Source organism: Pezoporus wallicus, unplaced genomic scaffold, assembly GCF_028554395.1.
Source record: "Pezoporus wallicus isolate ANWC-B61680 ecotype Strahan unplaced genomic scaffold, APGP_CSIRO_Pwel_v1 contig_5967, whole genome shotgun sequence".
Lineage (NCBI taxonomy): Eukaryota > Metazoa > Chordata > Aves > Psittaciformes > Psittacidae > Pezoporus > Pezoporus wallicus.
Genome location: NW_026639377.1, coordinates 1,206,155 through 1,219,732, shown reverse-complemented (window position 1 = coordinate 1,219,732; position 13,578 = coordinate 1,206,155). Strand labels below are relative to the sequence as shown.

General features: G+C 35.7%; 1 protein-coding gene across 1 annotated transcript in view; it reads left to right on the top strand.

The window, feature by feature from the left end:
* The window catches only part of LUZP2 (leucine zipper protein 2), a 181,795-nt gene that overhangs the window by 142,582 nt on the left and 25,635 nt on the right, over window positions 1-13,578 (top strand). The window contains exon 9 of the mRNA XM_057414394.1: window positions 612-773. Coding sequence (XP_057270377.1) covers window positions 612-773 — 162 coding nt within the window. The remainder of the gene's footprint in view (window positions 1-611; window positions 774-13,578) is intronic.

The window sequence follows — 13,578 nt, the reverse complement described above, 5'->3', positions numbered from 1 at the left end:
GTATGTAGTGTGGCATGTTCCTCATACCCGTATCTTCCGTCAACTTTTGCCATGGTATACTTTGATTTATGAATCTTTAAAAATTCTTTGAAAGTTATTATGAAAAGTTTATTTGCTATACACTGCTGCAGCATGTGATGCTCATGGGGGAAGTCATCTTTATCGGATTAAAATCAATCTTTATAACCTATGGAAAAAATACCAATTAGGATGAATGTTATAAACAAAATTCCATGCAAACTCTATGCCTTTGCAATACTTGGAAAAGTTTAATTCTTTGTAACTATTATATATAAAAGGCTGGACAGTCTATGACATTTTATAGATTATATTGTTTTCAGAGAAAATATTTAATAATTATTTGCGATAATGTGAGTAAAATTGCATGGAGGAAGAAGGGAAGAGTGCAGTGACTTTTAGGGAGTTTGGGGTGCAAGGCATGGTAACTTAACAGTATTAAAAAACCTGCTTTAAACTGCCTTAATTTGTTCCATTAATAAGAAGCAGCAGCAGCTGCTTGTAAATGTTTGGTTTAATGCAGAGGGATAAAGCAAGCAATTCTGTTCATAATAATATATTTTAGAGAACTGGTAATTTCTTCTTTTCCCCAGGAGTCACAGCTGAAAGCTCTGAAGGAGACTGTGCAGCTTTGCCTGTCTTCCGTTCTGCACAGTCAGCCTTCTGCTAGGAATCTAATCCCTGCCAAACCAGCTGGGAAGCTAACCCCTGTTGGAAAGGGCTCAAAAGTTCCATTTCAAGTGACAAGCACCAAGGTAGGATTTCTGTCTTGTTCTTTTTTTAAACATCTTTGGAAGTTTGTCCTGTAAGAACATCAGACTGCAACTAAGGAGGATTTTAAATTCATTGAAAGATTAGGATGAATTTTGAGGATAATTCTAAACCCGTTTCTGATGTCACTAAACTTCATTTAAAACTTGGGAAACAGCTACTTTTTTTGCTGAGGAACAAAATCCCGTCTATCACTTGCTAAATGGACTGTGTCTGCATAATAAATCTATAAGGAAGATGGATTTGCATCTAAAATAAGGGAGGATGTTAATTCATAAGATTATTTACCTGTCAGGCACTGATAGTAAGTTTGTAGTAATACAGAAATAAACAGTAAGATGGTTTTTCCATATTGTGGTTTCTTAGTGAAAAATACTGATACAGAAACAAAAAATAGTCTGGGAGACCCAAATCAAACTTGTCAAAAGGGATCTATATGATTGATAATAGGCCATAGGGAATATTCTGGTCATGCAAATTGGGAAGGGCAGATTATGAGAAAACATGGGGGAAAAAAAAAAAAAAAAAAAAAAAGATGAAAAAAAAAGATTATTAAAAATGTTTTGATTCAATAAGTTCAAGCATTTTAATACAGTCCAGATAGGCAGTAATTAACAGCTGTCCTGAGGGGTTGCCTTTTGGTCAAGTATTCAACTGATTCAAAAGATGTAGAAGAAATCTGTGATTTCTTTAAATGAAAATTTCCTTTCAGTTAAAAAGGAATTTATACAGAAGAATGGCTGAAGGATACTTCGGTGTCCTCCCTAAATTTCAGAACTCCTTCCTGAAATATAAATAGGAATTGCTAACTGAAAGCGAATTTTTTATATGGCAGCTGTTGATACTCACTGTTAGTACAGATGCTGAAACCAAAAATTAGTAATCTTTCTGTACGTAATTAAAGCTGAAATATAATTTCATAAAGCAGAGCAGAATTATAAAACTAGATCTCACATTATTACTCTTAAAATCGTAATGATTGTCTATCCTTTAATAACTATTTTATAGGAAAAATCCTTCATTCCCAAAAGTTACTGTCTGTAGAAACAAAGCACTGTTTTAATTAATAGCAGCACATGGAGGCATTAGTGCTCACTTAGATTAAGATCATTGGTTCTGTGTTCTTCAGGAGAGCAGATTCTTGTAGGTGATGCAGACTGAGCTTCACTCTGGGATCTCAGGAGCACAGTTTTCCTAATTGATGTGGCTGTAGAATTGTCTGTCTTCTTGTCTTAATAAGTTTCCTTGTCATGTTGGAAGGGTTTGTGCATACATCATGAAAGTGTAGGTGTACTTGAGGGTAAGGCTGAGCAAGCCACTATACCTGTTGTTTAAGATTTTTATAGGGTCAGAGACTTTGAAGCATTTGAGGTCTCCTTGCTTTTACAGCTATTACTGCAGTGAAGCAAAGGAAATGGGAATACAGTGTAGAGGTTAGAACTAGGGTTTTTTTTATATTTGACTGATAGTCAGAATAGTCCTCACATATATTTTGTGTTTAGTGTCCCTATCTGGAAAATCTATGAGTATTTTGTGCTTCAGCCTTTTGAGAACCAGCACTTAGTCCTCTGTGTTGAAAAGGGCTTGAACAAGTTATATCACCTCTTTAATAGACATTGCTCTGCACTTAGCATATGTCATGAAAATGTCAGAGAGAATAAGGGTCTGCAGTCCTCTCGTTCCACACGTTGACACCTCATTATAATAAATCTGTTCATTATCTATGATTATAAAACCACTGAAATCTGCTACTGTGAAATAGGTTGTCAAAGAATCCTAGTCAGTCCAGAATTATACCGTTTGCACTTGAGCTGTATTATAGAAGGCTTTTTTTTTTTATGATGGCATCCACTCTTAAGTATCTTTTCCTTGGCTTTTTCCTCCTTTTCAAACTAACCAACTCCTAACTACAGAGGTATAGCTTGCTGTTTTTTTAATTTATTATTATATTTGCATACACATTTTGATATAGCGGGCTAGTATTTTTAAGTGAATATGAATGTGTGTGATTACGTAAATATGTGTTTGTATGTAAAAATGGGAGCTTGAGATGAATCTTGTCATGTCTGATAAGTAGCAGTTTCACTTTCAGGGAAGAAATGATTATTTGTCTGGTAAACTTCTTATTTCAAAGATGTTCTCATCCAGGCTAAAATTTGCTTTCTGAAGATGTCAAACTTATTTTTAATCCATTGTCGGGTACATCATACAATGTATGATACCTGTATCACCTGGGGACAGTCATCCCTGGGATTGGAGTTCTTCCTGATTAAATAAATTTTTAAAAAAGCAGGTTATATATTTGTATTCATAATTGGTAACCATAATACCCATATGCTCATTAGAGTTATTTAACACAAGAAAATGGTATAGAAAGGATAAATAGGAAAACCAAGTGCCAAATTTCTTAGAGAAGTTCATTTGAAAAATATTTTCTGGTAAGGTATTTTAGTCTTTCTAGAGAATGTGATATAAAGAAGTATAAATCATGCTTAAAAAAATAAATCAGTACAAATCCATGCATAGAAGTCCCTGAATCAGTGTAAAAAAGTTGCTGTTCTGGATAGCTCAGTAATTTGGAAGAGTGCATAGTAATGGGAAATTCTTACCTTTAAATCACAGAAAAACTTTCTTTAAAGTGGATGAAAAGCAGCATCAGTCTGAAGTGCATTTTGTGACATGTCTTAAATGAGTTAATATTTACACTGTACAAGAACATAAATAGAGAATTTAACATTTTCAGATCAAAACTATTTTACGTGTCATGTACCTGTCATAACACCAACACTGGTGTTGAAAGCACTGACCATTACAAATGGATTTAGGGCTCTGTTCATACAAGGTCCATGATGCTAACAGTTGAACCTGAGCATAACCAGATGACTGATCATTAATCCTGAGCTATGAGGTCCTTAACTTTGTGGATTATTGACAGTTATTTTTATTATATAGTTTCTCTTGCACTGTAATTTCTCAGCAATAATCATTCTGTGTTCTGCCAGTGGAAGATGCTTCAAGCTAGCTGTTAGATGTTGGATCTGCTTTTTCTTGTAGCAATTTCCTTGCCTCATTCCCATTACCGAGGTGATGAGGAAAGAGGAAAAGGAAGAGAAGAGAGGAGGACTGAAACTCTGCTTTCCTTTTTAATCTCCAGATGAGTGCCTAAGGACCTGGGCACTGAAAGGGTATTGTTAATGAATGGATACTGTAAGATTTACTAGGCTACTTGCTGTGGGAAATGTGGTTTAGTATAACCTGTGAATCAGAGCACTGGTATTGACTTCCTATTGAGGCATTTTCTGCACTTACTGTACCTCGGCACAACAAACAGTGCTGTGAATTTGGATGGAGCTAGTAGATGGAAAACATTCTTACTCCATTTGTTTTATTCTTTAAAAGGTTAACCTTATGGAAAAAAATATTGTAATAATAGCTATCATTCAAATATCTTTGGTTGTGTATGCCTGTGCTCCAAATACAACAAAATGAGCTTTAGTAAAACTACGGAAAATCAACGGCAAAGCAAAATCAGAGTGAAACAGAAGAAAAGCTGGTTTCCATTAGCAAAGTGAATACAGAAATGATGGGGAATACATTGACACAGATAGCAGAATAATAGTGATTGCTTTGCTTTATAGTGTGTTTGCCTAATGCAAAAACATTTTCATGTGTTCCCCAAATGAATTCCTTCATTATAGATACCCTGCGGTGTTTGTGTATTTTGTGAATTGCACTATTTTAAGAATGGAAATACAAATTAATTTCAAACTGTGAAGAATAAAACCCCATCTCATATTGCACATGACGCAGGTGGAAAGACCAGCCATGAATGCCTCTTCAGTGTTCTTGTCTTGAGAAAGAATGAGGACTATCCTTCTATAGAAATGTATAGCACAGACTGAAAGGGAACTACCACTCCATTTTTGAAAGATATAAGCATCTCACAAGACAATGCATTGCTTCTGTGGTAAAAACTGCTGTAAGGAGCCATCACCTCTGCATCACATATATTGTCAATATTATGGATTCCAGCATACTGATCAGGGTAAAAATTGAGAAACGTTAAAGTACTGGGGGCCATCCTCTTTTTATCTGGAAATAAGTACTTCATTTATTCCCCACCATAGTAGGTTTGGGGAACTTCGTCTTTATCAAGCCTAAGAAAGTGTTCTTGTTGGAACAGGCGTATGAGGCTGTTCAAAGAAGGTTGGTTAAGAGCAAGAAAGACTTTGAAAAGTGCTTTGCAATGGCTGCATAGGAAATTAAGAGGGCGATTTTTCTATGTTCATAGAGAAATAATGTGTCTGGTTTAAATTTCAGTTATTCTGAGTGCATAGAGACTTAGCAGACACAGTAAGGCTGCTAAAACAGTAAGATGATCGTTGTATGAGGAGTCTTCACTGATTTCATCAGGAACTTGAAGTTTTTTTCTTAAAAACCTCTTTATAAAGGATCTATGATTTATCTAGGAAGCCAGAATATTTCTAAGGCTCTAGAGTTTATCCATTTCATTCTACAAAAGCAGAAATTATTGGTATTATTAAGTGTATAATATGTGTATGTTTCTGCAAAGTATACGAGTACATTTTGAAAGAATGAAAAAATGTCTGAAATGTGTATTTTGGACTCAATCCATGTTTGTAAAGGCTGAACAAAGGAGTTTTTAATTGTATTTTAAGTGTTTCTGTAGATCCTAGAATAAGTAACAGATTAATGAAAAGTTAACCAGCTGAATGTTGACAGTGTATCATCTCCTCTCTCCCTCTTTGTTGAACAGAAAAGAAACCTAAATTGGAGCAAATTACTTAAGGAAGTAATTTCGGTTTTCTAAAATCAAGAGCTGTTGCCGTTCATGTAATTTATCATAATATTCCATTATAAATGAAGTTCTGACCCTTTGAACAAAGTGATTGTGAATTCTTTGCTCAAGAACCTATGAAACAACACCAAATATAGTTATGGGCTTTGTTTTGTCCTTGTAGGAAAGAGTAAGACTCTGAAAGCTTTTCTAATGTGTCTGATTACTTTTACTCAAGGTGACTTCTGTATAACATGCTGAAAACATAACTTGGAAGTTACCTCTCTTGAGGCATTACATTTAAAATGACTTTATGGCATGATGTCGGGAAGGACCCCAAGTCCTGTGTGTAATAACACCAACCCAGAGGCAGAAAGATAGGCAAATGGGCATCTGAAAAATAAGAGATCCTTGTATGGATTTAAAAAGATATTAGTGAAATGAATCAAGTATCTGAAATTCACAGTATGTGTATTTTTGGTGACACAGTCTTTGTTTTGTGGATTTGCAAAAACAAAGTTTTAAAATGTAAAGTAGTTGTGACTCTTCCAATTTTCCGTGGATTTTTGCTGTGTACTTCCTTACTATTGCCTGAATCATCCTCTGCATCTGTCTGGTATTTCAGACCATGAGAAAGGCTCTGATAGTCAGGTGTTTTCCTTTATTTCCCTGCTTGCTTTTATTCTCCTGTTCTTTGTCGTTAAATACACCTCATCATTCCTCCTAACTTAGTACTTTTCAGCATTATGCTCTCATTCAGTCTAGCTAAGTATTCTCTTTTGACATTTACTCTCTCCTTAAGGGACTTAAGAACAATAAACCTCATTATGCTATTTCTTTTCCTATAAAATGAGCATTCAGATCTCAGAGGGTCCAGCATTGTCTGAGGCAGCTTTTTCTTACAGGGTCACTTTTGAAGGTATCACAAAATATAAGGTTAGATGTGGAACAGTCACAGTTTTTAAACAAAAATTAAACCTGTTTTGTTGGCTGCTGTGGTAAATGAAATTTCATGTAGTTGTGAATAACAGAGAACAATTTTTCATTTAATTGAGCTCCAGGATATTACAAAAGAATACAGATACAGCATCGTGTGCTCAGATTTATTTGGAAATTAATAGTATGCACACAGTTGAGGAAAAAAGAATAATAGTTTGTACCCTTATAAGTTTATCAAAGGGAACATAGATTGAACCTAAGGACACAAAAGTATCTGTAGTATCTGTGGTCAGTGATCAGTAAACAGCAAGAGTATTGAGGGCAGTGAACAGATTTCTGCTTCATTAAAGCCTTAGGAAGTTGGCCTCTGGTACTCAGAGCTTTTCCACTTCTGTTGATTCAAACTTTGCTTCTGCCAGAGTTAATGAGGTGCTACTGACACCTGCAGCTTCAATGCCCTCTAGATGATTGCGTTCAGCATGTCAATTGGAAACCCATAATTAAAAAAAAAAGCAAAAGGTAATTACTAAATGCAGAGTCAGACACATTTTGTAATACCCAGTAATGACATATAATCATGTAGCCCTTTCCTAATGCATAAACATTATGAGAATAAAATAGCATTGAAAAATGACAGTAGCCATTGTTTTAGGATTTAATTTCAAAGTGAGTAAGGAATATGTGTTTCCTAAAATACTTGTAAGGCTGAACAGGACAAGTAAGAATTATTTTTTTTAAGGGAAAAAGTTAATAGCAGAAGCATGAGTAGCATGACCTATTTCTTCATCTAAGTCTCTGCTGTTCTGCTTTTTATAGCTTTCTTTGGGCTTACAGACTCTTACTTTCATTAAGATCAATTAGATGCCAACCATAGTCTTGTATTACTGTCAATGATGATTCATAAGAGTATGGGAACTCTGTCTATATATATTTTTATTTCCAGAATTCGCTTCTGATTGAGTATGTTTTTGGAAAGCTCAGAAAGCTTCCACGGAACTTTTCCTACAGGCCTTTTCCTTCAGTGACAAATTTTTAATAAAACTTTATTGCATGCTGGAAAACACTAAAGACCAGAGATCATTAAATTGAAAGCTGAAGCTCTTTGCTTATATTACTTACTTTAAAGAAGTCTTCATTATTAGCACATTATCTTGATAGTAAATGAGTTTTAGAGTTTTTTCTCAGCTGAGTACAATCAAGGGAATTTGGAAAAAAGCACCTGGCATCTCTTATTTAGTCCATAACCCAGACCAAATGTAAATCTCCTTCAAGTTTTAGTGTCACAATCTTTAGAATTATCTTCAGTTCTTCATTTCACAGAACCATAGAATCAACTAGGTTGACAATTTGACCTTACTGCTCTTTGTTCTGCAGTATAAGTAGCTGAACTGGCCCATTACCCCAGGGTTCAACTCTGAAATTAGCAGTGGGCTAATGTCCTGAAGAAGTAAGTGTTAACTGTTTATTGCTGCACTTTTTGTGGCTATTAACCGCAGGTCAGTTTGCCTGTGTATGAAGAATACTCCCAAAGTCTCACTCCAAATATCCTCTTCTTTAATTAATGTCTTTACTTATCAGATGTTTCTACAAAGTCTCCACAATATAGTACATAATGTGTCTCAAAAATACTGTGGGTTACTGCGTGACAGAGGTTGAAAAGAGATATGAATATATAAAATTTGTATTTCTTAAGGGATGTTTTAAATAACATCAAAAATACAGATTGTTAGGTATCGCTAATGGTCTCCCATGGACCTGGGGCTCAGCATGGACAGCTTACATCCATCTTCTCAAATTCTGCTTCAGTCTAAGGCCAGGTCCCTATGCCTAGAGCTTTCTGTGACCTTCAGCAGCTTTCTGGACAAGCTTACTTGTCTTTTCCCCTATCAAAAGGCAGGAAAGAAGATGCCCTTAATTACTTTTCAAATAATTATTTGAGAGAAAACTTTCCTCACCTACTCATATATCAAGAGATGATTTTTTAATGTTTCTCTCTCCCCTGTCCCAGTAGCAGTGGAGACAATTTGGGAAATGTACAGTATTTCTCATTTCAGTTAAAGTTGCACTTAGTAGAAAATAGTAACGTTTTGTCTTATCCTGTGACTTTCCTAGCTGATGTGTTTCTTACATGTTCTGTTAAAAAATAAGGGGATGTGAGCAATGAAACTGAATTTATATGTCTTTGCAGTTGCACATTAGTAAAACTATTTTAAGATTTGTTACTATTAGCATTTTTTTCTACCAATGTTACATGTAAGACACATAATCAGTGAAAGATCTAATGAATCATTTTAAGTGGCTTACAAATCTGAATGCAATTGTGACAGTAGTCCCAAGGAAATTTTACTACCCAAGGATATAATAAAGATTTATTAGAAAAGTATTAATGTGGGAATCATAGAATAGTTAGGTATGTATTACTAATCTACTGTTACAAAGCTTCAGTCAGTATGTGTGTATGGAGCCAGGTGGGAAACATTAGAGATAATTAGGTGATCATTTTCTTTGATTTCAGCAAAGATGTGATTTGGAAAATACTCACAAAAGAAATCTTGATTGACTCTGGGCATTTTGTATATTAGTAGGAACTTTCTAGCAATCTGATTGAAAACATTACATTGAATCACAAAGCATAAGAAATACAGAATTGGCTGGTGATAAACCCAAGGCACTCAAGTTCAATTTAGTCTTGAGCAATATAAGAAAACTTCTACTGGCCTTTACCTGAAGTCTTATCTTCCAGAATTGTTAAGCTCCCCTGTTCTGGGTTCCTGGAAGTTACTTTCTCTTCTTAGTAGCTATGTTTTTGACTTTAGTCTGAGAACAACACTGATAACACACTGGCGTTTTTAGTTGTTGCTTACTCTGATCAACGACTTTTCAGTCTCATGCTCTGCCAGTGAGGAAGGGCACAAGAAGCCAGGAGGAAGCAGAGACAGGACACCTGACCCAAACTAGCCAAAGGGGTATTCCATACTACAGCACACCTTGTCCAGTACAGAAACTGGGGGAAATCACCCTGAAGGCCCAGGTCACTGCTCGGGTGAGGCTGGGTATCAGTCAGCAGGTGCTGAGAGGTTGTATTATGCATCATTTGTGTTTATTGTTTTCTTCTACTTTTCCCCTTTTAGTTTTATATTCTCTCCCCTTGTTATTTCCCTTATCATTATTATTATTGGTGGTAGCAGCAGTGGTTTGTGTTATACCTTAGTTACTGGACTGTTCTTATCTCAACCCATGGGATTTACATTCTTTCTATTCTCCTCCCCATCTCTCCAGGAGTGGGGGGAAGAAAGGGGAGGAGGGAGCGAGCAAGCGTCTGCATGGTTCTGAGTTACAGGCTGGGCTTAAACCAGGAAATCCCCGTTATTCTACTACATTTACTATTTTATGTTAAAATAACAATAAATAAAATGCAAAATAAAGAAATAAAAATGTTATTGTCAATGAGAAAGTAACAGTCTGAAGGAACGTGCTCTCATATAATGGAAAAGCAGACTTCAATTAAAACAAAAATCTTATAGTATCAAGCCTGTATTTGTTCAAATCCTTAAAAATTAAATGGATGGTACGTAAATAGAATGTTTAAAGTGGTAAAAAATGGAGTCATATGATAGATGACTGTTGAGTCTTTTTTATTATTAAGTAGTTTGAGGTAGTTTACGGCTTGGTTATGGAATCCTCTATTCTCCTATCTTTTGAAAAGTAATAGTCCTCATCTCTGTTGATGGAACTGTGGTCATGATGATCATCATATTGCCAGCTGTTCTTTTAGAAGAACAGCGGTCTTTTAAGAAGGGACTTAACAGACAGTTGCAAATGGATAGAGTTTATTTTTGAAACCTTCCTCTATCTTTTCTTAATAAGAAAGCCTTTTTTAAGGCATGACTGGGGGAAAAAATCAAAGTCTCAATGGGAAAATCAGTTCTCCAAATGACCTCATTTATGAAACTCAGTTTGTGGTTCAGAAGGGTTCCAGCTTCACTGAGTTGATCCTCCTGGGGTCTGTAACTCTTCTGATGTTGGGCATCTTTGGCTTTGTCTTCTGAAATCACAGATGTTCATGTCTGTGCCTGTAACTTCGGGAGCTGGTTTGTTCATCTGGGAAGACTGTAATTGCCTGTAAATTCTGACTGTGTATTACTGCTGCTCTTAAGTGTAAGAGGTGTTATACAACATTCATTATCACACAGATAATAGCTTTTTCCCTTGTTGTGGCTGTAGAAAATCGAGACTTACTGAAGAAATGTGTGTGTTTGGTTGTTTGAAAAAAAAACCCCACCAAACCCACCTTAAGATGCTGAAGTATCTTAATAGTCTTATAAAATACTGTTTTGACACTTTCTCCTCTGCTGTGAAGGATAGCCTGTTTTAGGACTTGAGACGTGGTGGAAAAATAATGATTAGCACAAAATGCACTTATACATGAAATGGAAGGTGTATTTATACCTGTAGTTGTACCCTTGAACATATATCCATCTCCCTAGCCACACTTTAATTTTATTTGCCACAAAATATTAGGTATGTAAGCTTGCATGCCCTGTAAGAAAAAATGATGCTAAAATTTAGCTGTTATTAGGGAATGTGAAATGATAGGTTTAGATATAATATAGGCAATGGACTTGTATAAACATATTAATGTACTTTTTCTTTAGTAGTACTGAGTATGATGATCCAACAAAATCTTCCAGTTTTCAAGCCTAATTAATTCTATTTCCTCTTCTTGTTGTTTTAGCTACAAACACATTAACAATAGAAATCTAGAATTACTGCTAAATAAATGGTTGTTAGAAGAAATTTGAAGAGAAATGATCCGTATCAAGTGAGCTAATTGCATTCTGGCATTGGACATAAGCATTCACAAATAACTAGGCCACTCAAAAATAGACTTATGATGTCTAAACCTGTCTCTGATACCATGTTTGAGTAATAGTTTGTCAGTGAAAGTTGCCTTACACTGTGAATTTAATATATTATCTAACACAGTAAGGACAGAAGAAACCCTTTTAAACATCTAGTCTCACCTGACGTAGTATTTGCCACAAAGGTTTCCTATAAAAGTTTTGATGTATACCTTGAAAATTTTATTCTACCAGTTCACCACTTGTACAAAAACTCCTTAAAAATTCTTTCATCCATATCCTTAGCACCACCAGAAATGCAGCAAAAAGGAGTTCTAAACGCATGACTTGGACCTTAATTCCTATCTTGCATGTTGTGAACAGTGAAACAAGTCCAGATTCTGCTCGTTCTTACATGGACATTCATTAGAAGAAAAAAAGTAGGTAACTCTTCCTCTTCATTTACAGTCTAGCTCAGCTAGGCAGAATTAGGCAGATTTATAACCACCAGTTATTATCTATTACTCTTAAGCGTACTTTGGTCTTTAGATACTAGATAAAAGAGCTGACCAGACAAAATATAGACAAGGGCAGTAAATTTCATTACAGAATAATTTAGCATCTGACATACTGTGTCATCACTGCTGAGTGCTTCTAGAAGTATTCTACTGCTCCGAAGAAAATGCTGCCTGCTGTCCAGCCCATTATTATTTATTATTTAAATTGGACTAATGTGAGTTCTTTCCAGACACATGGAATGATGTCATACTTTTAGGAGCCTATATGGAAATGTCTTGCTCTGTCAAGCCAATATATCCCAGCTGACTCCAGTGCACCCTGGCAAATTTCATACTGGCACATAATCCTGGGAACAGCTCAAAATGTTGAAGAGAAAGGACACAGATAAGCAGGTGACATAATACCCGAGTCAAAAGTGATTAGGAAAAAACATATTTAAATAAATAATGTGGAAACAAGTTAATGTATTAGTAAACAGTATGTCCTCTCTACCCTCTCCCTTGTAAATGCTGCCTGTTCTTTATTATGGAGGTTGCCACTATCTTGAAATTTGGGTTTAGACTACCTTTCATTATTCTAAATTGTTTTGTCACACTAATCATTAGGCATAAGATCAAGAATAATGGAAAACTTTGAAAGGCAGAGGTGTTAAAACTTAAGCTTTTCTAATTATAGTCCTGTTTTTTATTTAATCTTCTTTCATTTCAAATTTCATAGTGACAACTTCCTGATTTAACACTTCACCACACACTTAATGCAAATGGAGCCAGGAGTACTATGGGATTATGTGTATTTTGTAAAATGGCTTTAAAAGCACTTTGTACTTACAGGAATGCATTATCAGGTAATTTGTCAGAAAACACACTCTAGAACATAAGTGCTGTAAGCTACATATAGTGGCATTAATCTTGGCTGAATTTACGCACAAGTTCTGCTGTGCTGTCTAACACAACTGTGTAACTGTCAGTTTGGAAATATATGGTGGCATTCCAGCAGGAATGCATTTTTTGCCGTTCTGGTACCTTTCAGCTATTTAGTAGCAGGGGGCTGAAGTGTGTAATACTTAGTACACCTGCATAAATGAAGAGAGCAGTAAGAGCTTTACAAGTTTTGTTTCTTCATAAATTTATGTTTATGATACAGTAATAAAGTACAAATAATAACTGCAGCTGTCTTGTAATTGAGCTGACCTGAACATCCAGAGCAGTCCAGCATCAGCTGATAGAAAAAGCAGCAGAAACAGCTCACAAAAGAGAACTAGCAGCCTGGCTGATCTGAAGCAAACTCCCCCCAGCGACATGCCACTCAGTGTTTTCTGGTTGTCCTTGGTTTGTAGGCAGATTACACATCCTTTGTTGGTTTTTGTTTGTTTTTTTTGTAAGAGTTTTCCAGTATAGAATAATAGACTCACAGACTGGTTTGGGTTGGAAGGGACCTTAAAGCTCATCCAGTTCCAACACCCTGCCATGGGCAGGGACACCTTCCACTAGACCAAGTTGCTCCAAGCCCTGTGCAGCCTGGCCCAGTAGTTAGTTACTTGAGTAGAAAAGTTCTTAACAGGAACATAGATGAATGCTGGTGATATCAGCAGGCCTGTGAGGGATATATTGGCAGTATCAGATGATAAACCATGCTTGTAAGTACAGCGTAACTGTGCTTACAGTGAGCATACTAACTCACCAGGAGTTAGTA